At 39.0% G+C, this 26721-nt stretch overlaps 1 protein-coding gene across 3 annotated transcripts in view; it reads right to left on the bottom strand.

Annotated features, from left to right (window-relative positions):
* ZPLD1 (zona pellucida like domain containing 1) overlaps positions 1–26721 on the bottom strand; it is a 111176-nt gene that overhangs the window by 5510 nt on the left and 78945 nt on the right. For 2 of the 3 annotated variants that reach the window (XM_087757567.1, XM_009466715.2), the window contains 9 exons: positions 25931–26058; positions 21396–21509; positions 15984–16204; positions 12727–12908; positions 12005–12077; positions 8772–8869; positions 3847–3927; positions 2838–3009; positions 1341–1449 (listed from right to left, as the gene is read on the bottom strand). In XM_087757567.1, coding sequence (XP_087613693.1) covers positions 1341–1449; positions 2838–3009; positions 3847–3927; positions 8772–8869; positions 12005–12077; positions 12727–12908; positions 15984–16204; positions 21396–21501 — 1042 coding nt within the window. In that variant the 5' untranslated portion in view covers positions 21502–21509; positions 25931–26058. Of the gene's footprint in view, positions 1–1340; positions 1450–2837; positions 3010–3846; positions 3928–8771; positions 8870–12004; positions 12078–12726; positions 12909–15983; positions 16205–18697; positions 18838–21395; positions 21510–25930; positions 26059–26721 lie in introns of those variants that run through there. The other variant, XM_087757568.1, reaches the window with a different exon arrangement.

Genomic DNA, 26721 nt, shown 5'->3' with positions numbered 1-26721 from the left:
TTGGGGCCATTAAACACCCATGGACAGATCTTTGTTCACCTGAAGTTATACAGTATTTAAAGCTAATTGATAAGTATCTTTTTTTTTCAATTCTAAAAATAGCATTCACAGCATTTGAATATAAGCTATATTACCTAATAGGGGTGGCTCATATAACAAGATTTATCTAGTTTCTATTCCTTGCCTAAGGCAGCATTTCTCTAGCATACATGTTTGTCTGAGCAAATCTGTCGTTCATTTCCCATAAGTACTCATGCACACAACTTTGAAGTTACTACTTTTCACTTTTTCTTGACTAATCGGATAGCAGCAACTTAATTGGGACTATGTCTAATGCAGAACAAAAATATTTTCATTGCAGAAACATTGCTTTTAACAGAGGGCGTTTGTTCTCAAAATGGTCTCTTGCTAGATGGTTCCCTATTCTGGAGGATCAGTTGTTCTCTTTGTATATGTGGGCAGAACCACTTTGCACGTAAAGAAGGATGCTATTTCTCAAGCCTTTCAATTATTTTTCCTAGATAGGATTCAGTCCTGCTCTCAGCTTCCTAAATCTAAGACTGCTGAAATCAGTTGCTTAACTGCAACTACTTACAAATATCTGTAAACAGAATTTCTTAAACATTTTTCAAATATTTTATTTTTATTATTTTATCAACAGCAGTCACATAAATTCTTTTCAGACACTGCAGGTTGCATTTAGAGCTGTTTTTTGGAGGGGGTTTGGGTTTTTTGGTTTTGGGGGTTTTTTGTTTGTTTGTTTGTTTAACTTTGTCAATAAAAATGGAAATCGTGGAATTTCACCCTGGATTTGAAGGAGTAGATTTTGGCCCGCTCTATTTAGAACTTACAATGTGTTTGTCCCATTTCTTTCTTATAGCTGAAGGCTAAGCATAGCATGCATTAATTCTATGCAACACTTAGATAAAAACCCACAGGTGAAGCTGGAAGAAATGGTGAATAGAAAGTGACAGTGAATATTCATTAGCTGTCCAAATTAAATTGCAACACTGAACACTATACCTTAAATTCCATTATCTTCAGTGAAATCTGACAAAAAAAAGAAGTCAACCCACTGAGTTTGGGCTTTTATAATGGCCTTATGTGCATAACAGTATCCCACAGAGATTTTACTGAGGTAGTGAAGAAGCATGTGAGAGCTGAACAGAAATATTAGCTCAAAATTTCTACCAAAGGCTCCAATAGTAGGGAAAAAAATACCCAGCAAACTCATGGAGAATCCACCCTTTCTCTATGTCACTGCAAATTTATATTAAACTGCAAAACATTTCCCCAGATTTCCGAAATTCCTGCAGTCTATAGAAAAAGTTTGCTCCTACCACTCCTTGTAATGATGGGGCCAGCAGAGATTACAGCATTGCCAGAGGTGCTCTGAGGGCTCCAAGTTGTCCTTCCACCAGCGTCTCTTCTTTCTCTGTTACTGCAAATCTGAGCGGTTAATCAAAACAATCACAGTTTCAGAGTGGAATGGAATTAATCGCCCTTCTGTGCTTCCTGCTTTAATGTAAACTCTTTTATAAGCAATACTACAACTTTGATTTTATTTCTTAGTATGCATTAAATTACTTTGCAATAAAAACAGCTGCAATATTCCCTAGAAATGTACCTTATAAATGCCCAGCTTCCTGTTGTATTTTGCCTCCCTTCATTTACAGAACTACATTGCTGCTGTGTACAAGATCCATCTTATAGTATATTAAATTTTCAGTAGTTAATTTCCCAAAGCTTTGCTTACAGACAGTTTTTCCTCAACAAATGTTTTGCTTGACTAGGGATAGACACCATGCTACAATGTGTATTCTAGCAGGCTTCTTGAGTTAAAAGTTCACACATTTTCCATGGAGTTCTAAATAGCAATGACCCACATTAAAACAATCCCCAGCACTCTTTCCACCTTTAACATCTCTAACTTATCATCTACCTTAAACTTGGGTACTTAAGTATGCTTCAACCAAAAGCATTTCTTTAATTTCAACTTCTTATGACAGAACTTCAAAAACCTCAGAAAATAAATTCAATAGAAACAATGAATTATTTAAAAGTGTAATGTAAAAGTATAAAATAACGTACAAAATGTCAGAAGTATACTGAGCTGATAGCATTTTAAAATTCTAAATGGTAAGTCATTCAATAGGAAATAATACCGCATTCTGAACACATCAACACAGAATATTCTGTGTTTATATGTTTATTTAAATGTTTCAATTTCCAAAATATATTTGTTGCTCCTGACACTCCTAAAATTAAATATTTTTTTAATAATTGACACAACTTCATGAACTTCAACAAAACAGCAGTTTCCAAACTATAAGGGAGGTGGCAATAAACTATAGGGGATGTAGTAATTTTATTTTTTTTTTTGTTATCAGAAACTCTTTCAAATTTTCCTTGTCAGCATAACGGCATTTATTATAGCTTTAAGTCTTCCATAAATTCTGTTCTAAGATACTTCTATTCATCTACTGTGATTGTGGATACCTCATTTTTTAGATGCTATAGTAAGAATATCAGCTCTGAAGCTGTCTCAGAGTTGCTACTTTTAAAAATAAATTAAGGACCAAAAGGCAAAGAGGTAATTTCTCACATGTTCAACCACCTGTGTTTTGCAGGTCTAGTATTATTCTATCTCCGGATGACAATATTCATTGCCCTATTCTTCATCATTCAGACACAAAACACATCTTTACTTCAGACTCTACAAGTCACTTTTGTTCGGTGCCATCCAAACTTCCATAGTACTTGTATGCAGAATAACTCCAGTGTGCCTATTTTTATATCCAGATAATTAACAGCAACTTCTGTCCACTGAAACTTACTGGCACAAGAAAGGGACAGTCATCTGCTCTGCACAGCTTTGTCACGCAGTGAAGGAAGACTGTAGACATCTTCTGGTTCTTGTGCTTCACAAAGCGAAACACCTCAAAGGAAAACCGGCCCATTTGGCTCTTGCCATTTTCAATTATAGTTGTCTGCGGGTCCTTGTCACAGCTAATTTTTGCAGAAAAGAGTAAAACTAGGATGAGCAACTGCATGATTAGCATTTTGAAGTTCTTAGCTGAGAATAAGATAACTTAAGCAAGTTCAATGCTTTAGCTCCTTGGAAAAAACACTGTGCCCTAGCGTCCAACATGGGCAGCCACAGTCTGCCTGTTAGGCTGCACAGTCATGTGCTGAAATGCATTCCTACAAAAATATTATGTTTTGGTTTGCAACATCACAGCTATAACCAAGGTACCATTTAATTCCTGTACCCAAAGAAACTTGAGACCTGAAGCAAAAAGTAATCAGGTATGCTAACTGGTATAGACAGGTAACTCCAAATGAAGACAGTATCTCTCCAGCAACTGTCACTGATAAGATTTAGTCTGAGATACTACCAAGGTGTTTTTCAAAGTTCCAATTCAAATAACTGTTATTACTGGGAGTAGAAGCAGAAGCATCTATTTATCTTTAATCATTTGCTTAACTGCTTTCCTGAACTGGAGTCTATGATGTTTTATATCACTGTCATTCACCACAAGGGTACCTTTGGTAAAATAAAGGCCAGTTTAGTCATTCAGTTTAGGTGCTTATGGTATCTCTATTAGAACCATTTTAGATACATGCTTCTCTACCTTCATAATTCTTATGACTTTGCATTTGCTTCTATGTTTATGTTCATAAACAAGATAAGTCCTGACATGTTATCTGTAAGCCCAGCCTCCGGTCCTCCCCAATAATATTGCTTAGACTTTCCAGGCAGTTTAGAACACCACTGTTGGAGAGATTTATAACTGTTTTCTTAAAGAAAGGACCCACAAAACACTGGGTTTGCACAGGACCTACCTGAAAAAAAGATCATATCGAAGATCATCGCTAGGATTACCAGATGGCGTAGTGTAACAGTAGTCCATCAAAACATTCCACCTGCACAGGGAGCAAAGCTATAGGTAAGGGCAACTGGCAACGTAAGAGTAGAGGTGGAGAGTGAGTGAGATAAGATTAAAAGACAAGGCAAGCGTACAAACTGATCATGCAGGCTATTAGATTGAAGCTCAGTTACTGTATTTAACAGGTCATGTACAAGTCATCCTGCATTCCCAATATGTCACCTGTTTCTTCCCATGACTTACAAAACTGAACAGTACAGCATAGCAGCAGAATTGTATAAATCAAATCACTTGGTTTCGTGCAAGCCAACCACCATACCAACACACATTGTATACCTCCTCTCAGAAGTCATGGCCACATAAGACTAGAAATCAAAGCCATCCCACTTTTAAAAGCTGTGCTGTTACAAAAATCTAATGGAGAGTGGAGGCTAATAGTGGACTACCAAGGCCTGAACAAAGTCACACTGCTGCTGAACGCTGCCATACCAGACATGCTAGAACTCCAATATGAACTGGAGTCAAAGAATGCCAAATGGTATGCAACAATTGATATCGCTAATGTGTTTTTCTCGATCCCTCTGGCAGCAGAGTGCAGGCCACAGTTTGCTTCCACTTGGAGGGATGTACAGGACACCGGAACTGACTGCCCCAGGGCTGGAAACACAGCCCTACCATCTGTCATGGACAGATACAGACTGCACTAGGAACAAGGTGAGGCTCCCAGAACACCTGCAGACATCATTGTGTGAGGCAACACAGTGGAGGAAGTGGAGAAGAATAATCCAGATTCTTTTGAAAGCCAGTTTTGCCACAAAACCAAGTAAGGTCGAAGGACCTGCACAGGAAATCCAGTTTTTAGGAATAAAATGGCAAGATGGGCATCATCATATCCTAATGGATGTGATCAACAAAATAGCCCTGTCTCCACCAACTAACAAAAAAGAAACAAGCTTTCTTAGGTGTCATGGGTTTTTGGAGAATGCATATTCCAGGTTGTAGTCTGATTGTAAACCCTCTCTATCAAGTGATCCAGAAGAATGACTTTGAACGGGGCCCTGCGCAGCAGGAAGCCTTTGAACAAATTAAACAGGAGATAGCTCGCACAGTAGCACTCGGGCCAGTCCGGGCAGGACAGGATGTGAAAGACATGCTTTACACCTCAGCCAGGGATAATGGCCCCTCCTGGAGCCTCTGGCAGAAAGCACCTGGAGTGACTTGAGGTCAGCCCGTAGGGTTTTGGAGCCAGGGATATAAAGGATCTGAAACCCGTTATGCTCCAACTGAAAAAGAAATATTAGCAGCATATAAAGGAATTTGAGCCGCTTCAGAAGTACTTGGTACTGAAGCACAGCTCCTTTTGGCACCTCGATTGCCTGTGCTGGGTTTGATGTTCAAAGGGAGGATCCCCTCTATGCATCTTGCAACTGATGCTATATGGAGTAACTGAGTTGCACTGGTAACGTGATGGGCTTGAATGGGAAACCCCAGTCACCAGGGAATTCTGGAAGTGATCATGGACTGGCCAGAGGACGAAAACTTTGGACTGTCACCAGAGGAAGTGACTCATGCTGAAGAGGCCCCACTGTATAATAAACTACCAGAAAGTGAGATACAATACACCCTGTTTACAGATGGATCCTGTCGTATTGTGGGAAAACACTGAAGGTGGAAAGTTGCTGTATGACAAGTCACAGAAAGGGTTGAAGCACAAGGTGAATGGAGTCAGTTTGCAGAGATGAAAGCCATCCAGCTGGCTTTAGATACTGCTGAATGAGAAAAATGGCCAGTACTTTATCTCCATACTGACTCATGGATGGCGGCAAATACCCTGTGGGCATGGCTGCAGCAACAGAAGCAGACCAACTGGCAGCACAGAGGTAAACCTATCTGGGTTGCTAAATTATGGCAAGATATTGCTGCCCAGGTAGAGAACCTGGTTGTAAAAGTACGTCATGTAGATGTTCATATACCCAGGAGTCATGATACTGAAGAACATCAAAACAGTGAGAAGGTAGACCAGGCTGCTAGAACACTCTGCTCTGGTGAGACCCCTCCTGGAGTGCTGCGTCCAGTTCTGCGGTCCTCAGCACAGGAAGGAAATGGACCTGTTGGAGCGGGTCCAGAGGAGGGCCACAAAAATCAGAGGGATGGAACACCTCTGCTATTAGGAAAGGCTGAGAGAGTTAAGGTTACTCAGCCTGGAGAAGAGAAGGCTCCGGGAAAACCTTATTGCAGCCTTTCAGTACTTAAAGAGGGCCTGTGAGAAAGATGGGGACAAACTTTTCAGCAGGGCCTGTTCCAATAAGACAAGGGGTAATGGTTTTAAACTAAAAGAGAGTAGATTCAGACTAGATATAAGGAAGAAATTTTTTACAATAAGTGTGGTGAAACACTGGAACAGGCTTCCCAGAGAGGTGCTAGATGCCCCATTCCTAGAAACATTCAAGGTCAGGTTGGACAGGGCTCTAAGCAACCTGATCTTGTTGAAGATATCCCAGCTTATTGCAGAGGGGTTGAACTAGACGACCTTTAAAGGTCCCTTACAAGCCAAACTATTCTATGATTCTATAAATTGAAGTGGATCTGGACTGGGAACATACGGGTGAGCTATTTAGAGTTCAATGGGCCCATAACACATCAGGACATTTAGGAAGGGATGCAACATACAAATGGGCTCTTGATCAAGTGCTGGAATTGGCTATTGATGCCATTGCACAGGTTATCCATGAATGTCAAACGTGCACCAAAATCAAACAAGCTAAGTGGCTAAAGCCTTCTTGGTATAGAGGACAGTGGCTGAAATATCAATATTGGGAAGCCTGACAGATTGATTATATCACACTACCACAAACCCACCATGGCAAGCACCATGTGCTTACAATGGTGGAAGCGACTACTAGATGGTTGGAAACATACCCCGTAACCCATGCCTCTGCCAGGAATACTATCCTGGGCCTTGAAAAGCAAGTCTTATGGCAAGATGGCACCCCAGAAAGAATTGAGTCAGACAACAGGACTCATTTCCCAAACAACTTCGTAAACACCTGGACCAAGGAGCATTGGCATTGAGTGGTTATATCCCATTCCCTATCATGCACCAGCCTCCAGGAAAACTGAGCGATGCAATGGACTGTTGAAGACTACAGAGAGCAATGGGTGCTGGGACATTCAAGCATAGGGATACACATTTAGCAAAAGCCACTTGGCTAGCTAACTCTAGAGGATCTGTCAGTCAACATGTCTCTGCCCAATCAAAACCCCTGCACACTGTGGAAGGAGATAAGATTCCCACGGTACATATAAGGAACTTGTTGGGAAAAAACAGTCTGGATTATTTCTTCCTCAGGGAAGGGTAAACCTATTCATGGGATTGTTTTTGCTCAAGGACCTGGGTGCACTTGGTGGGTAATGCAGAAGGATTAAGGAGTCCAATGTGTACCTCAAGGTTATTTAATCCTGTGCGAAAATAATCCATGATTTAAATTGCATGTTATGGAATTACTATAGCAGGAACCCCTTGTTGCTAGCCAGGCTAGGAGTTCATTGCAATGTCAAACCCTATAACCTGGCCCAAAGGGGCCAGGGGTGGAGATTGTAATGGATATACATTTAAACTGTTGTAACCCAGGATTTGAGTTGCATGTTATGGGAATTACTGTAGCAGGAACCACCTGAACCAATGGAGGACAAGCCTTACAAGAAGCAGTGCAAGTGCAGCAGTAACCCGACCTGAGCTGGCTTTGGTGCCCCAAAACTCCCTGCAACACACCACCTCTCCTGTCCTGAGTGACCACCATCACAGATGAAGCCCAAAGTCATGGACTAAATTAAATCAACGGACCTTTTGTGGACATTTTACAGACATTTCACAGGGGTGGTCCACAGACTAAGTGAATGATATCTGTGTATTATATCAAAGGATAGAAAGCGGGGGAGGAGTAATGAAGATGTATTGGATAGAATGAGACCTGAGGATGACGTAAATTGTATGGAATAAGGGGTGGAGAATGTGCTAGTTTTGGCCGGGATAGAGTTAATTTTCTTCATAGCAGCTAGTATGAGGCTATGTTTTGGATTTGTGCTGGAAGCAGTGTTGATAACACAGGGACCAGTTTAGTTACTGCTGAGCAGTGCTTACACAGGGTCAAGGCTTTTTCTGCCTCTCACCCCACCTCACCCATGAGTAGGCTGGGGGTGCACAAAGAGTTGGGAGGAGACACAGCTGGGACAGCCGACCCCAACCGATGAAAGGGCTATTCCATACCATGTGACATCATGATCAGCAATAAAACTAGGGGGAAGGCTGACAGGGGAGCTGATGCTCAGGGACTGGCTGGGCATTGGTCAGTTGGTGGTGAGCAACTATTTTCATTTGCATCACTTGTCTTTCCTGGGTTTCATTTATCTTTGTTATTTTCCTTCTCATTACAATTTATTATTATTTCAATTATTAAACTGTTCTTATCTCAACCCATAAGTTTTCTCACTTCTACCCTTCCAATTCTCTTCCCCCCCCATCCCACTGTGGGGCAGGAGGGAGCAAGCAGCTGTGTGGTGCTTAGTTGCCAGCTGCAGTTAAACCACAACAAAAGCCCTGGAGTCTCTCACTTGATCTTATAGAGGCCCTTTCTTAAATAACAGCAATATAGGATTTAAAGTATAATTCAGGAAAACTTTCATAATGAGGACAGCAGCAAGATATGCATTCACCATCAAGGACCCGATGCCCTCCAGCTAAGGGCAGTGATTATCAAATACCAACCATTATCTTAACATACAGAAGGCTATGAGGAAAGACAGTTGCTTCTAAATCAGAAAAAATTGCAACAGCAAGAGCTGAATAGCAAGTAAGATAAGAAATAACATCCTTTATGGTACCTGCCATCAAGGTTGGTTGCTCTTACAGCTGCATATATTTTGGTTTTCAAAGGTAAACCTGTGCTTGGAATAAGGAGCTGCTGGCTGTAGGTTGAATCCTGAAAAACAAACATTGCCTCAGTGTACCAGCAATCCCACTGTAACAACCCATCTGCATCCACTGACTGAACTCCCATCTAATTTTTCTGACCTTTCTATGTAGGACAGTCATTTACTTTGTCCTCTGCAAGGGAAGAAGCAAAAAGCAGCACCAGAACATTTGCCTACAAGTTTGTCTGTAAAGATCAACAACACTTGACTGGCCTTATCCTATGCAACTGTTTTGGGGAATCTATTTATGATTTTATGAAGTGGTTGGATCAGTGATCAAAGAAAAAGTATCATTCACTGACACCTCAGTAAGTCTCCCAGCACCTACATGCAAACATAGCAGCTACTGTGGTTTTCTAAAGGAGGAGCTTAATTGAGTTGTCACAGTGTACCCTGTCCCAGGAAAGGTTGGTAAGGTTATTTGATTTAGTGGAGATAACAGTGCCACCAAGTTTATATATCTTAAGCTGTAGTCTGGGAGAACAGGCACATTCTATTATGCAAAATGTAGTTTCTATGGGAGTTAGCTTGTTGAAGACTACAAGTAAACATTTTCATTTAAATTCTAGTATTTCAAAAAAGCTCTTTCAAGAAAGCTGTATGTAACAAAAGTTGGAATTCCCCATATGCTACCACATAGATATAGCTGTTTTATTGGTTTCTTCTTCAAAGGCTGAACCATTAATGTCACTTTAGCAACAATGCCATGAAACAGATCTGAGTGACAGACATTAATTCAGTATATCAAAATGCATTTACTGGTAACGTCACCTACACCAAATAGGTTGCTAATCCAGAAAGCACAGGGACTCAGCATGTTGAGACCTCTTGTGAGAGGCTGAAACACTCAATACAAAAAAAAAAATTTGTTAAACAGAATTTTGACCAGTTTCAGTGTGGCAGGTAAGACCAAGATCAGCAGCTGACAGCAACAAGAAGGATTAAGCACATAAATCAAGTGGTTTTTTTCAAAGGTAAAAATGCCAAAATTCACAGCACTCCCAATATTCAATCTCTGCAGCATCAGAGGCCTTGGGATGTACACATGCACACACAGACCGGCTCTGCAACATACACAGAGCAAGTCTTTGAAGATCCGTTCAAGTGAGATCAGGTACGTTTGCCTTCTTTAAAATTAATTATAGATTTCTCTAATACATAGCTCTCACATTTTCCAAACTGATTAAAAAGTCTACAGCCAGTCCCACACTATTACATTCCATAGATGTTGTTTTTTTCCTTAAAGAGTAGTTTTTATTCATTTAGACAGACATTTACAGGAAGGCCTAAAAGCACACAGCCACTTAGGCTCTGTGAAAGCCCATTAAATGTTTTGCTATTAAAGTCTTTGAGTCTATCATAATGCTTCCTTTTGTCTTTCCTAAGAATAACACACTAACAACACAAAGTAAATGTAAACGTCACCTTGTGAGGGAAGATGGAGGTGAGCTGAGAAGATGAAGCATCAATGTTAGGAAATAACACTACAGCTAAGTCTGAAAGTATGGCTGCTTGCAGTCAAGAGCCACATCTGTACACAACCCCTCACCAACACCAAGGGTGGACAGGAACCTCAAGGCCCCTCCCAAAACCAGGACTCTCTAGCAGGGACCAAGTGAGCCCACAGGGTCAGAGCTCACAAGACCACGGGCGTCCCAGGAGGCGCGGCCCAACCAGGCAAACTGCAGGCAACGCACAAGCGTCTGTGTACACAGCCAGCCCTAGGATGTGAACTAGAAGGGCATATCCATCATTTAAATCTGCCAGCCTTAGCAGCATTATTCATGCTCGTGCTACTCATTAGAGTAATACAACTGAAATCAGAAGGATAAGACGCCACTGTTCAAGGTCAACTTGTAACTCACTGGGGTAGGGAGGATGAAAGCCCAGCTTGGCATATAGTATTTGAGGAAAAAACTTGCTCAGTACAAGCATCACTAGCATTTATAACTGACTGTGTGCAGAACTGGGCCCTGAAAGGCAGCAAACATGGTGGTCAATGCTTGACCTCACTGGAAACTTTGGCTACCCTCACCCTGCCCCATCATTTTGGTCACAGGTTTATTTAAAAAATGAGAAGTATAATCTTCATTTTAACAGATTATAGGTTCTTATTTGGAGCTCTGCTCTGTCAAACAAACATGGTTTTTTTTTTAAACCATGCCTTTGGAAAATGTCCTGTTACAATATTTATAGCTCATTATGTTCAAAGCATAAAGCATTGACTTTTAAATCAGTTGCATAAATTATAACTCAGTGTCATGATAGCATGAATAATAATGCAAAAAAACAGATTCATAATTTACGAAAATGTTGCTTGATAGATTGAAAAATTGATATTTAAATCAGGTATTTAAAATGTATGAATAAAATTTTTAATCAACATGAAAATATCATTGCCGAGATTAATGTTGTTAAGTAGAGGTCTGTACATTTTTCACATTTTACTGTCACCATCCGTATTTACACAGTAAAAGCTTATACAATAATGCATATTCAAATTAAATTATATAAAACATATGGAAGAAATGTCAGTTGAAAGCTGTTAAAATTAACCCTTAAAATCTTGGAAGTCCACACAGTGAGGCAACAAGTACAGTGGGCTATAGATTTGGAACAAATACTACATCCCTCACTACAATTACAGATGATCAAAACACTCCGAGATAAGGCTTGAACATAAAAATACCCCAGCAAAAGTGCTACAGTGTATTGCTAAGGGAACAGGTCTAGAAAATTTTTACAGAATTCTACAGAGTACTCTGTACCAGTACAACGTTCCTATACGCATATATACACACACAGAGAGAAATATGCACACACATACATAATAAAAGCAAACACAAGTATGCACTCCAGAGTATGATTATGGTTATTTTTACTACAACTTGTTATTCACATGGCACTACAACCTGAAAGCCAGAGCTGTAAATTGTATAAATACAGGACAAAAAGACTGTGTCCCCTCAAAGAGCAGCCATATAAATACAAGGCAACAGATACATGCAAACAAAAAGGACAAGGGAATTCAGAGATGACAGATGCCCTGATGAAAGGCCTCGTTCTTCATGGGAGGAGTGGGAAGGGAATAGCAAATAATGAAGAGTCTATACTTTGCTCTGCTAATCCAGTTTTATACTCACATTGTAAAGCAACAGATTCAAAGTGCTGATAAATGTACCATTGTTCTCTCTTACAGAAATAGCAGCTGATGACCTACAACAGAACCAGAAACCAAAAACCATCATGAAGATAGATATCTTATTTTTGTGTTTATGTACTTCAGTGTTTTTAATCATTAAAAAAACTCAACGAGTCATGTCACAAGGTGTTAATTTATGTATTTGGGTTATAAACTTCAGAAATAGGAATTTATACTGGAAACACTGACAGAACCTTAACTACGCAGAAAGTAATGGATACTGTTGAAAACATGAATCAGAAAAATAATTAGTAGAGAGGCAAAGTGACAAAAAGGAACCCACTTTTCATGATATACAAGGTTTACTCATTGAAATATTTTCTCTTGCACTCCATATTCACATGCTTACAAACTACTTCATGAAGAATTTCCATTTTTCTGCTGCTACCATTTTGTCATCAGAACATCCGAATTTTAAGGAAAGTTTTACATTATCTAAGGCTCTCTTCATAATGGCAACTCTTCATAAACTATGTTATCTCATACGATGATGCTACAGAATTTTCTTTTCCTTTCCCTTTACTCTTGCACAGCTAAAAATCACTATGTTGACAGTACTGCTATGGCACGCATATATTTAGGTGGGTATGCATATACACACAAATACATATGGACTTACATAAATATGGAAATGAAACACACAGAAAAGAAAAGCGCACTTACGAAGCAAGCTGGGTATTGTTAACCAAGTACTCCAGTGGATAGCTACAGCTAAATTTGTACAGAAGCCCAGGCAAATAGCTGATAATCGTTGGTGGGTCTGGCGTATCAATATAGCCTGAAACATTACCTATCTGTATCACTGAGGTATTTCCATAAGCATTGATACCTCGAGCTGAGGATACCTATTGAGGGAGCAGAAAACAGCTATTATCAGAAAGTCAACTATGGAACAAAAGACACCTAAGGACACTGATCCTTTAGCCCATAATTTACCCATAGATACCTTCAGGAAATCCTTCAAAAATTGATTTAGTTTAACAACATGTTCCCTATGTTCGGTTTTTCACCTCCCTGAAATCATGTATATGCAGTTCACAAGCGGTATCCCTGTTCTTAAAACACAGACTGGAGCAACATTTGAAAAAGCTTGATGAATCCTGGAAGCAGGTTTTTTTGGTAGGTACTTTTTTTCTGAGCATTCCCAGTGAATTCACATGACTTACTGGGAAAAGCTGAAGGAACTTTTCTATTGCAGTTAAAAAATATTAGCTTAAAATGAGCTTCCATATGCAATAATAAAGTCAATACACAAGCAATTTCATTCACAGAAAAAAATACTCTGTCACTCTTGAGCTTTGTACACTGGTTTTGATGTGCCAAAAACTTTATAAGCAGATACAAGCCAAACAGCTGAACTTTGAGTCTGTACTTTTGTCTACATTATACATCTCTAAATCTAAATTATTGTGTGCAAAGAAACAGTCAGGAATGCAAGAGCTGAAAAGTAATACAACCGCAATGCCCATGCAACCTTAACCAAGTCCCTGGACACATGCTACCCTGTGTTGCTCAGGCTCACAGAGCATGCAGAGCCAGCAATAACATGCAGCTCTCCAAAAAACTGAAGGATACCCTTTCCTCCTGGTAGCAGCCCAGCCCTACTCCATCTGTAGCTACTGATCGGAATAAGGGGGCGGTTTGAAAACAGCAGATAAAGTGTCACAAATTACTTTCTCAGTAGGCACATACACAATAAGGCCAATTAACATGGCACTGGACTGCCACTGTAGCATTTCTTTTGTGTAACTGTATTAGCAAAACAGATGCTTTCAATAGCTTCAGAACAGTTTCTTAAAAAGATATTTCATTATGGAAGGATCATCCTGAGGTGCGCATGAGTTGTAACATTTTACACTAAGTAGCACAGGGTACACAGCAGGTATTTTGATTTCTTTGGTTACAGAAAAAACAGCTAGAAGACACATACAGCCATATACTTTGCCAATAGTATACCTAATCATTTGCTAAATGGCAGGAAAACAATAAAATCAGATTTCCTAGGATCTATTCTTTGCCTAAAAAACAGAGGCTAGAGCACTAATGTAGTATAGCCAACTACATCTCTGTTTACCTTCACCACCACCCCACCCCCAAAAAAATAAAAAGTTGTGTCTGCCATATTAGAGACAGACCTGGGTTTTACCTGAGCTGTTGTCTTTGCTTTACTTCTGTTGAAAATTACTGTTAAGGTCTTTGCTGTGAAACACAGCCAAGAAATGCATGGGATTGTACTACTCCAATGTGGGGAACATGATAAGAAATGCTCCCTGCTCCTTTATCCTCTTTGTTTGTGGCACAGCATGCATAAACTAAGAGAGGATGAGAGGAATTTTTGGTCATATTTTTAGCAGCTGCTACTTTGTCTTTGTATCCTGTACAGCCTTGTGGGGGGCTTCATGGGGAGCTGCAATTATTTAGACTTACCACGCTGTTGGGTTTTTTTTAAAAAACATCAAGCTCTTACAATTGTAATCAAATAGCAAGTTCAGGGAGTTTACAATGTGACCAACTCCACGGGAACAGGAAAAAGGTGCTTCCTGGTAAATTCTTCTACTGCAAGACATGGAGGTGCTACAGCTTTTCAGGAAAAATGGGAAAACAGAATCTTGAACTTGCTGAGCTGTTTTTTTGTTGAAATTTTAAAAGAAAACTCAGCCTGAGGCAAATAGGTCACAGAGCACATCGAACATTTTAGCCCAGTTTTGCAAAATTATTAGCAACAGAAAACAGGGGGGTGGTTATAAAAACTGGCAGGTATCAAGTGCAAGTATGAATTCCAGACAGAATATAAGCCTTAAAAATTACACGTTTTTACACCTGTTTTTGTAAGTTATTAATAGATACTTTGACAAAAAAGTCATCACTGTTTGTATAGTGTGATATGCACATGAACTGTACAACTCTCCTCTCCCTTGGTTTAGAAGGTTTGAGACCTGACTTCTCTCCCTCCCCCCATTCAGAGAGAGATAGTTTCATTGAAGAAAATGAAATTATGCTGGTACAAAACAGACTTCAAAGTTATCTCCTAGATCACATTCTGGTTCCAAAAATTTCACCCACAGCTAAGGATTAGATTTAGCCATTAGCTGTACAAAGATGTGCATTGTCCATGCATGAAACAGCAACATAAAATGTAGACACTGAAGTCACACCACCAGGCAAAACACCATAGCACAGAGTGGCTGTGCACTAAGAGATCAGAGTGGAACATACAAATCTGAAGTTCAGTCCCCCATCTTGGCTTTTTTTGTCATGAATTGAGTGCGTAGGTTAGATAGCCCTTTTTTGTGTGTCAAACATTCAAAATTTGCTTGAAAACTTCAGTTTGTTGCCAGGCAGTTCCATATTGAGCTGAGACCTTCCAAGGAGATGCAAGACATCAAGGCACTGCTAGCAGAGATGTTCACTGTGGGTTGGGCCCTCTGACCAGCCTATCTCCCTTGAGACTTTCAGTCACTGCCTTATTACAGAACATAAGATCAGTCAGTCAGCAAGCCCCTCTCATATGAGAGCACAGAAGTAGGTACCCACACTGTAACTCTCATCTAACCCACTCTTAAAAATATTTTACTTTCATTTTCCGAGTGGGTATTTGAAAAGTTTCAGCAAAATTTAAGGCACAGTCATCAAGAGTTTTAAAAATGGCTTGGAAAAAATCTCGTTTTTCCACTGAAAAAATACTAAAATAAAAAACATACTTTCTAATCAGAGGATAAATGCATTTCCCACCACATTTTCTCATTAGTAATCAAGATTATAAATTACCAACTTTCTCTGATTTTCTTTGATGTATGCAGTATATTACTAGCTGGGCAAGACAATGTAAACATCTGTAAAAGATACAATGCTGTCAAGGCCATTCACTTGATCCTATGCATAAACAGCCACGCTACAATTTCACTTTGACCTTGTCTTACCACTAAAGTGTTTCCACAGGACTCCAAAGTACTCAGATTGATGATGAAAATGACCACTGCTGGAAAAGTGTTGTTATTGATGAAACCCCTGCAGTGGGCATCCCCATGTTTCCCATTCAGTGCCAGATCTGTCTCAGAATAACCAGAGAAAAGAACCGTGCAAAAATTTATCTTCATAGTAATTGTCTGTACTCCACAGAAGACATTGATATCTCGTTCAGCTGCAAGAAAAACAGAGAAAGACATTGTAAGAAGATGTATTTCAACTAATCTCCATATAATTATTGTTGTAGTTATAGTCTAGCGTTGTAAATTCTGATCAAATCAATTTTTAGACCCCAGTCACAGCAAAATATTGCAATATAAAGGTCAGAATTGCATTATTCTGAAGAACAAATTTGACTCTACAACTTCACTAAAGAGAAAACAAGAAAAAACATTATTCAAAAATTCCCCAGCAAATCATTCAGTAGCACATTCATAAACTGAAGCACTGTATAGAGTGGAAAACAGCAAGTGGTTAAATATTTGGAGTCTGATTAAACAGCCCCCTTCTGGAACAGAAATTTCCAGCAATTTTGAGAAACTCAGGAGGGCTGAGCTCTGCTTTCCAGCCCACTCTGGCATGGAAGTCAGGTGTGTTTGTCTGAGGTTGTCTGGAGTCCACTTTGTAGGAGACTGCAGTCTCAGGCTGTACAGACTTTGAAGTACAGTCAACAGCATATCAGAGCAATTTATTTATCTTTAAAGTTGGGGATTTTAAGAACCATCAACTTTAGCTTTAATGAAAAATCAGTTGGCTCTTGAAAGACAACGATCAATACTACAAAGCATCTTGCAATCTTTCATTCTGTACATTATAACAATACAAAAGACCTAGCAAACAGCAATTGTTACAACTGATCAATTTTTGAACAGCAGCAAAAAATCTTCTTGGATGAATTTGACCTTTTATTTGAAAGTTCTGAAGATTTTTATGTACTTGCATGGAAAAGCATCAGGTTAGGATAAAGGCACAAGCAAGTTTGTTTTGCTTTAGAGCTATAACGTAGCTTTTCTATAAGCTCTTCTGTCTGTAGATGATTGGGGGGGGCTATTTTGGGGTTTTTTTCCCTCTAGTGCTTTACAAAAAGACATACTGCATCATGTTAAACACAGACATTACTCCTTTATATAACAACTCATTTATTACATCTGCTTAAAGATTAAGTGCTATTAAAAACTGCAGAACAACTTCAGTCAATACTATACCATTAAGCCTGCTGAAATGAATTGTTTCACTGCATTGTCACAACAGAGAGGAAATGAAGTCTCTGCTATAATGAACTAGCTCTTCCCCCATGGTACAGAGGCACAAACAGTTTAATTTAGACAGCTTTAATGGTGGCTTTAAAGCCAAAACAATCAAGTGCAGGAAATAACAGGCTAAACTCAGTCCTACGCTAATGTGGTGATAAATGTTACTCACTGGGTGTAAATTTGCACAGAAAGGTATTGGAGGCAAGACAGGAATTGAAGTGATTTTGCAAGAAATTTACCTGGTTTGTACATATACATAATTCCACTAACATAACCTACAAAGGCCAAGAAGCATGCCTTGGTATTCACCACATGAGGACTGTTATGATCCATTTAACGGGTATACTAAGGTAGAGGGAACAGTACAAAAAGGCCTAGGGCAAAGTGCGCCTTTATACTTATTTGGACCAATGCACAAACAGTCAGATTGTAACGAATTGCATGACGTAATATAAAGTAGCTCAGTTAATTTTATAACTCACTTCAAGCCTTTTAAAAGGCATGATATTACTTTACCTGTTAAGGTACCATTACCACTTGCAAAATTCTCATTTGACACTAAGTGAAATGAGACCATACAGTACAAAAAACACCTTTGTGCTATACAGGAAGATAAATGACCTTTCTAGACTAGAACCTTTTCTGCCCATTACTTTACAAGGAAGGATTGTTGCCAAATCAGTCCATTCTGGAATTAAAACATTATTTGTTCATAAATGAATCTGAAACCAGGTACAAACAGATCTAATGCTCCTTTAGATACTAAACATCTAGCTCATTTCTTGTGACTTTAGAAAGGTAAATATTATTCTCATATATGTTTAAGTTTAAACAAAAAATACTTGCATTCCTGCAGTAAAAGCTTCTGGTTTTCTGAGTGAGAGAGGAGCAATGGTCACCCAGCTGATAAGGCCTTCAATATAATGACCCATTTGTCACAGAGTTTCTGTACAGGCAAAACACTTTGCCTCTTTCTGACTCAAATAACACAAATTACCTTTAGTCAACAGTACTCACAAGGGTGTCGCATGCAAAACAGCAAAGCTCAAGAGGTACATAGATACTACAGTAACAGAGACCATCCTGAATCAAGGACGGACCCACAGCAACGAGCCAAATGCTGACAGCTCCACTGCCCGCTTCTGCTCTGGCACCTTTCCTCACATTGCCAAGACTTGCCCCAGAGCAGACTGCAAAAAACATGTAGAGGAAAGAGTTTGCCACGGAACACCATTGACAGAAATCATTCCCCCAGAAGAGGTGCGCAAAGACATTTATAGTTCAAAAACAACTTCTCTGCATGAGCCTCCTCTTTGATCAAATCACTGCTTTGATAGTGAATTAAAATGCAGAGTGTCTGTGAAAAAAGCTGCAATATTTTCTTAGCTTCTATTAAGCTCTCCATATGTACTTACGGCAAGATCCCCCTGAATCAAAACAGTGCATTTCCCATCTGAAGACAGGCAGACTGCTATGGCTCCATCCCCCAAAAGCCTTCTAAAAAGCTATGCTTTACTGCAATGCAGAACTAAAGCTATTTTCTCCAGGCAACTCTCTGAAGGACAGCAGGATCTGACCTTACTACATACTCTCTAGAACACATCTTGCTTTTGGTATAAAACGTCACAGAGTTTTCAATCTACCAAATATGGGGTTTTTTTCTTCATGCCTGCTAACTATTGCATACCTACACTCTAAAACAAACCCACAAACTACAGAAACCAAAGTCCTGCCTGATTATTTATCATCCTATTTATGCAGTACCATCCCTATGCTAGAGTCACCCAAGCAACGAATGATAAAAGCACAAACAAATGAAAAATGGATGAGCTCCAAGGCTCCTTTAGGAAGGCTTAATTTCTCATCTTTGCTGAAGACAACTTCTGTTCTTCACAGCATTTAAAGAAAAAGAGCAGACAACTTCAAAACCCAATGGCTTCTCTGATTTCTGCACACCACAGACCTCAGCAAGAAAGTCCATTCTCGCCCCATGTTTGGAATTCCAGCTGATATCAATTAAGACTTCTTTTGTGTGGAACAAAAGGAACAGAAAGGAAGTCCTATCCATAACCAGACTCTGTGAGCAGTATCTCAGCCTACAGGATGCTTGTTTTGAAACATTCTCTCTTTTGACCTCTTTCACCAGTCCCCTTACATTTGAATTCTGGAGGCAGTCAGGCCAGCACCCTGAAAGCCACAGCCTGAGCTGAGCGCTGGGGAAGCAAGCATAGCAAGGGCAAGCCCCTTCTCCCCGCAGAGGCTCTCTCATCCATCTTCTGGGGTTCTTGAACCCAGAAAACAGAGCTCCAGCAGCCTCACTCAGCTCTGCTAGCCCCAGCTCATTTCAGTACAGAGAAGAGACTGCTATGTAAATAATACCCCTTAAATTTTGGGACAAAAGGGTTTTCTGTTTTTTACCTCTATCTCAAATGCACGACTAAAACAGAATTATTTTTTTTCCTAGCTCTCAAAATCAGCAATAAGACTGTTGATCAAATTCCAGCCTTTGAATCTCTATTGCCTTAGATCACAAACAAGAAAGAACAGGATTCAACTCTCAGCTCCTATGGGCAGTGCGGGGTGATTAGCATTTACTTAAAAAAATAATCTGTTTACTTGTAACCTAAACAGGTTTTCTCCCAAGTCCCTGAAATTTGGCAGACATGGAATCTGATATGACCCTTTTTTATGAGGCAGAACTGCAGGTGGCCCCTAAATACCCACAATAAGAGCTGGATTCAGTTCACGGATATCACATTGCAAATATAAAACCTTGGCACAGGACTGTTGCAAAAAATGACCAGAGAAATATTTTAAAAGCACAGAAAAGAGGACTCTAAACTTCCTTCTAGCTGTTGCAATCCTCTCAAGAAGCCTGAAACAGAAAAACAATTACATGAAAAACTATGAAAGGTAGATCTGAAGCAAGCAGGCACAATTCATCCACTTTTGAGGCAAGCCTGTAAAACTTTTACCCAAGAAGGGAAATATAGAAGTAGTTTGTGAAATGCTCAGTTAAACAGTGATTTTTGCTAGGGATGGAGACAACGTACTTGATCATCTTTGCATGTCTTATTTCTCTACTCTTCATATTCACATCAACTAAGTGAACAAGGATCAAACCCACTGTTGGTCTTTACGTCAATAAAGCACCTAGCAGTGTGGTGGTAACACACGAAACAATAAACAGACTGTAGGCTTTCTGCCGACTTAAAAGTTTAATCAAAGAGCTGATCCTTCCTGAAAAAAATCAAAACTATTATTCAGAAAGCAACAACACTGAAAGGTATTACAGCATAATACTATACTGAGAGTTCATCACTATACTGTTCAATCAATTGCTACCTCAGAAACACAAGATGTGAGCAAGCCAGTATTCACGGCCTTGATTATTATTATTCTGTCCAAGAAACAACCAGGGCAGGAAGGATAAGCAATGTAACAGAGACTGAAAATATTCTTTAGCAGAGTAAACTCTGATACACATGTCACTAAGACCAAAATGTCATTTCTATTTCTCATTGTATTAACAGCTCCGGACATCCGATGTCCCTAAAATGACTTAATTCCCATTTTCTCACAGGCATGAGTGTACATCATACATAGATCCCATTACTTCATCTGTCCCTAACCAAGTGCTTGGTGTTGAAGTGAGGCACTGAATTTTGCCATCGACTTCATTTTGCTCAAAAATAGATATATTTTTCTTTAACTAAAAGCACATAATTATATTCTCTTATCCAGATAAAACATGAAAGAAAACCCAGACAGACATTTCAGACTCAAATCCATAGAGTACACTTCCAACAACATGACCTCTAGTGAATTTCTTGGCCAGGATAGAGCTCTGGCAAAAGCAGGTCAAACCCCACTGATGCAAGGGGAGGTATATTCATTACTACGAGGCTGAATTTGACCCATTGTGCAATTAAGAGGAAAGTAAAGTGCAACATTAGAAGAGTTTCATTGTCACCAAGACAGTTAACACTCACTTAACGTGGAGTCCTACCCCCAGGCTTCAGACAAATTTAAAGCTTTGTTTTTCAAAATAAGCATTGCTTTGAACCAAGACAATAAAGAAGCCATTAGGAAAGAAGTCTATTAAACACTTACCAGGAAACCTGCTATGGAGGTTAGCATCACAGTTGTATCCATTGAACTGAGCAGTCACTGAAAGCACTTTAATCGTCAGCAGGAGCAGTAACCATACCTGTTCCATTGCAAAACCTAGCAAAACATTAGGTGGTTATTACACACATCTGTTCATTGCATTAAAGATGCTTACCACAGACATTTAACCACTTGGGAGGTGATGGTCTCCAGCAAAGGAACTGGGGATAAAGCTCACAAGCTTATGGGAAAGAGGACACAGGCAGCAGGGGCCATTTCTCTGCTTCTGAGTAATGTGTAATTTCTATTAACTTCTACAGCTTTTACTCATAACTGGTGGCAAAAAAGGTACACAAGGATGATATAAAAAAGAAGGAAAATATCCCTAAAATGTATTGCTTAGGATTGCTTAAATATTTAAACTGCAACAGCTTTTTTGACATTTTAGTGTAAAAATTCTTCAAGAAAGACATCTTAGAACAATAGTTTTGTTTTAGACAAGTCCTTGAAAACCATACAAATAAATGGCTTGCTAAGCAATTCACAGGCTCAAGGTCCTAGAATAAAAATCAGTTCATATCCACTTGCCAAAAATCTGTTCTTTGAAGCATGCATGCAATTGCATTGAGCTCATGTACACAGTTGGCACAGACACTTGCATCTACTTGAATTGTACCTGGCAACCAGACCAGGAGATCAGAACATGTGAATTCCTAGTGTCTTGAGTAGTTATTCCTCTTGGGAGAAAAACTCCAAGGTGTAATGTCTGTGGTATTTAGCATAACCAAAAAATATCCCATCCATGCTTTTGTCAAAAATATCCCAAAACATTGAGATTTTTGTCCATTAATCCAAGTGTTACTGATTTTTTTTTTTAATAAGATTTTGTAATCCTAGAAAATATCTCTGCTGATGTAGACCTCAAATGCAGCAATGCTCTCCATTTGCCTAGACAGGAACTGAGTAATTCTAAGATTTAGAAGGTTTGCTTTCTCTAAGACTAGAGATGCTGATCATCACCTTTCTCCAAGTGGACATCAAAGAACATTTGCAAACTCCATAGATGCGGCACACCTAAATGCAGCCATATCTGGCATAGCAAGTGGCTGTCATGCATTGCTGAAAAGAGCTGACAACAGCACACTGAGAACATTTGAAACAAACCCTCACTCTTAACTGGATCTTTCATGGCTACACACAGTGGTGTGAGCTAAAGTCTGCTCAAATTAATAGAAAGGCTTCCACTAGTTCTCAAACCGGGTTCACAGAGTACAGAAAACGGGGACTTAAAGCCTTGTGTTGACAGACCCACAGAGGGCATTCCCAAGTGCTCCTTGTCAGCAAACAAACCAACTACAACAAAGCACTGAGCCAAACTCTACTAAAAATTCAAAGGGAAGCCCAAATGCCTGGCCATTCACTCCTGTGTATTCTGCTTGGAAGTATGTGGAATAAAAACAGAGAATTGGAAACGCCAGCTTCCTGCTAAGCATGCATGTTTTGTAAGTCAGGTATAACTTTTGCTGTCATATCCAAAAGCAGTTTTGCTAGCAAGTTCTGCACAACTTCCTCAAAGTGTCACCTATAGCAACAATGCAACCTCCTTTTAGTTTCAGGTGGCTACAAAACTCTGAATGAAAGCACTCTTTTGCCCTCTACTCCTTTTCCATTAGATTTCTGTGGAGGTTGACGTCACTTGCAGCTAATGCTGATGAAGAATCGTGAAAACATAAGAAAGAAAATAAAATTCCTAACTGGGTTGCTATGAAACCTCTGTATTTTCATTATCTCCTCACCCTCTCCATTACTTTCAGATGGAGAAGTAAGGTGGTGTTTTGTTTGTTTACTATGAAAATTCATACTTTATTTTGAAAGAAACATTTTCTTTGGAAAATTGGCATTTCTCCAGTGTACTGGAGCCTTACCTCTGCTTGTACAACAGTTACATCGATAAAGTCGCTATTACTGTTCTGTTGTATATGAGCTGGTTTCTGTCATCTGTTACAACGGTATAAATCAGGGGCAATTTACCAAGATCTAAATCTGACTTCAATTTTCTAACTGCCACAGTATTTCTTGCTACCAAAAAAACTGTTTGAAAAGAATTTAATGAAAGATTACACTGACAAAGCTGTAGCTATTATTTTAGATATAAAGCAGAACTTACAATAAATTCTAAAATTTAATTATTAAACTTAACTTCTGCTGCTGTGTTTCAGAGGAAGGAGAGATGATTTCTAAGGAACAAAGCTGAATTAAGACATTAAGTATTTATAGCATTAGTTCTCTAGCTGTATTCAGACCCAGTCAGATTTTAAACACAACCAATGTCCTACTTGCTTTCTGGCTATTGACTGATCTGCATATGGATCAACATGCAGATCCACATCACCAGTTGAGCTGACTACTGCTGATTTCAGTTAAATAAGTTAGGAACATGCATTATCTTTCATTTCTCAAAAGAATTGCAGGGCTAGAAAGCACTCTGAGAGGCCAGCCTCACCTACCTTCCCACCCCAGGAAGAATCAAGGCAGCCATTCCTGCTTTTCCAGCTTGTTCTTAAAGGCCTCTGGCAATTCATTTCTCAACAGAAATTTCTACAACTTCAGCCCCCCCAAATGTATAAGGCATCCTACCTAAAAGATTTGTACCATACTGATACTGCTGAACATTCCATCCAATTCAAGAAAGCACAAAAATTTTATCAAAATAGTAACAGAAACATCATAATCTTATTGCTTGTACATGAATATGAAATGAAAATTGCATGTACAAAAAAAGGAAGGTAATATGCAAGCGTCAGGAATAGGGTGATTCATAATCCAGGAGTCACCAAATTCATGTGGAAGATATTTGCCTTTTTTCTTCAACTTAGTATGCAATTCTTTAATCCTTTTTGGAGGAATACAGCTCTTGGTGCTTTCCAAAAAAAGCACTACTTTGGTCTAGCAGCAAACATGTTTGGCTGTTAAGATGACTTCTATGATTCCGAAGATGCCAACACATACTGCAAGGGAAACATGATGCTTTCTATCTATGAAACACTTAATTGACAAACCCATACCACGTTTTACTGATGTACCCAGAGTTCTCTCCTACGTTCTTCAGACCTCATGTCCAGATTTCTGTGCCAAGCATCTTCAAGGATCTTTTAATGCTTACATGATTTACCATGTTTTGTTTACGACATTCACAGTGTAGTTCTTAGTCTCACTGAAATGCCCAAATCACCTCAAAAAATCCTGTTATAGTCACTTAAATAATTTTACTTCCACCTGTTTCTGCCTCCACCCATCCACTTAAGGATCTCTTCTGAACAAGGTCTGGTATTTTCTATTTAGCAACGGAACAGTTCTTTCCCTTAGCTTGGTGGTGGAGGTAAAAATCCATGTGCAGGGCTTCCATTAACATGAAAAGAAGTTCACATGACAACTATCTCAAGCATTACTAGAACAAAAGAGCTTTAAAGGCCAGGTACAGACAAAGAGAGAGTCAAGGATTTAAAGACCTACCAAACATGGTTAATTAATTTCAGAGACCATGGTTCACGTACATTTCTAAAGCAATCAATTAAAAGGAAAAAACGCCCAACATATTCAGGTTTCAATGTAATAAAATTAGAGTGAACTTCCAGAATGCTGAAATAGTCAGGGTATGAATCTCTGGTGAACCAGAGTTGTCTATATATTCAGCACTGAGTCACAACTGCAGGTCTTGCTGTTCTCTGCTGCATATCACTGAAGAATACAAAGAGGTAAGATGCAGCCCTCAATTTAATTGTTACCATTTTACAAAGCCCTTATCCCTGCTTTCATGAACTTCACCATGTCGGAAAACCCACACAAAATTTCAAAGTAAAGATGTTTACGATTTAAACAAAAGATATTTTGCAGTCAATTTAGGAATTTAGTTTCATGGAGAAGCAGTGGTTTGGCCTACCTAGATTCCCTATTCTTTTCTCTTATCACCCAACATTAATTTCTCTTCTTTACCCACCCTCTCTAAAAAGATCTTAAAAAAATTTCCATTGTGAACAGCATTCACTCATTCAGCCCTACATTTTTATTGAAATTCATTTGTGAGCCAGTTCTGACTTCTGAGCCTATTACTTATTTCAAATATTCATTCTGTATTTTATGAGAACATCCTATAATCTACTGCTTGTTCTCTATTTTTCTTTCACAGGGTGTGGCAGTTCTGCAAAATAATATGGTGATCTTTATGCCTTTTGACTGGACAAGTCTTGCAAAAAACCCGCTAATAGTAATAATGAAAACTTCTGAAGGAAAATTATAGATGTGAGAAGCACATAATAAAGCTGGTGGAACATTTAAGTGTTTTCATACATATCCAGTAACTGCCTAAATGCTCTCTAGCATTGTACATTACGTCTGTACAAGTAATGGAATAGAAACATTACTACTTTTACTCAAAAATATTTTCAAATTATCATTAGATAGTTCAATGAGTACTTCTCAGTCATCTCATGACAAAATAGTTCTTGTCTTTTTGGTTTACAATTGTCTTACTTTCACACCTGCTTCTGCATCTGCACTCAAGTTGGGAATAGTTGTGAAGTGCACCAACTGTACCGCTGTCAGGTCTTCCAGAAACGCTTTGCTTCTAGTTAAGTACTAGATCATTTGCCATCATTTAAAAGTAGCCCTGTGAACAAAAACAGAAGAATACCTCTCTCCCTCAAGTTCTTCAGTGGAACTTTCTCTTTTAATTTGTACATCCCATTGTAACAAATTATCCAGATCACACTTTCACTATTGCCTTCCAATTTATCTCCTTGACTTTTCTGATGCAGATAAAATAGGAGTTGGATCTTTACAGTACCTGTTTTGAAGACAAGCCTACCAAACAGTGACAATTCCCTTTTTTCAAAAGGATTGTTACAGAAAAAAGGGCACCTGAGATGCAAAGAACTTTAAGACATTTCAAATATAAAATTTCCTTCTGCTTGTGGATAATCTTTGGTGCTGAGAGACTGAGACGCAGCATTTCTTTTCTTACAGATTTCTCTGATTTCAGACTCTATAGTGCCATCCCATTTCTGACACTAAGCAAAACCTGCACAGTTTAAAAAATACATATATACAGACACGCACACACATATATACATGAAAAATATATACAGAGGCACACATACATATCTTGAATGTCAGAAGTTTCCTAAACAGAGGACGAAAGCTGATGACAGAGCTAAACCTATGAACAGACTGTATCTTCCCAAAATTACAGTATTTGAGATCACACAGCACAGAAATACAACAAATGTAATAATTTAACATATATGAGGAAATAATAACACTAAGATGACCA

This window comes from Nipponia nippon, unplaced genomic scaffold (genome assembly GCF_047370975.1).
Source record: "Nipponia nippon isolate SJK-2023a ecotype South Korea unplaced genomic scaffold, ASM4737097v1 scaffold_2, whole genome shotgun sequence".
Taxonomy (NCBI): domain Eukaryota; kingdom Metazoa; phylum Chordata; class Aves; order Pelecaniformes; family Threskiornithidae; genus Nipponia; species Nipponia nippon.
This window is presented reverse-complemented; position numbering and strand designations above follow the sequence as displayed.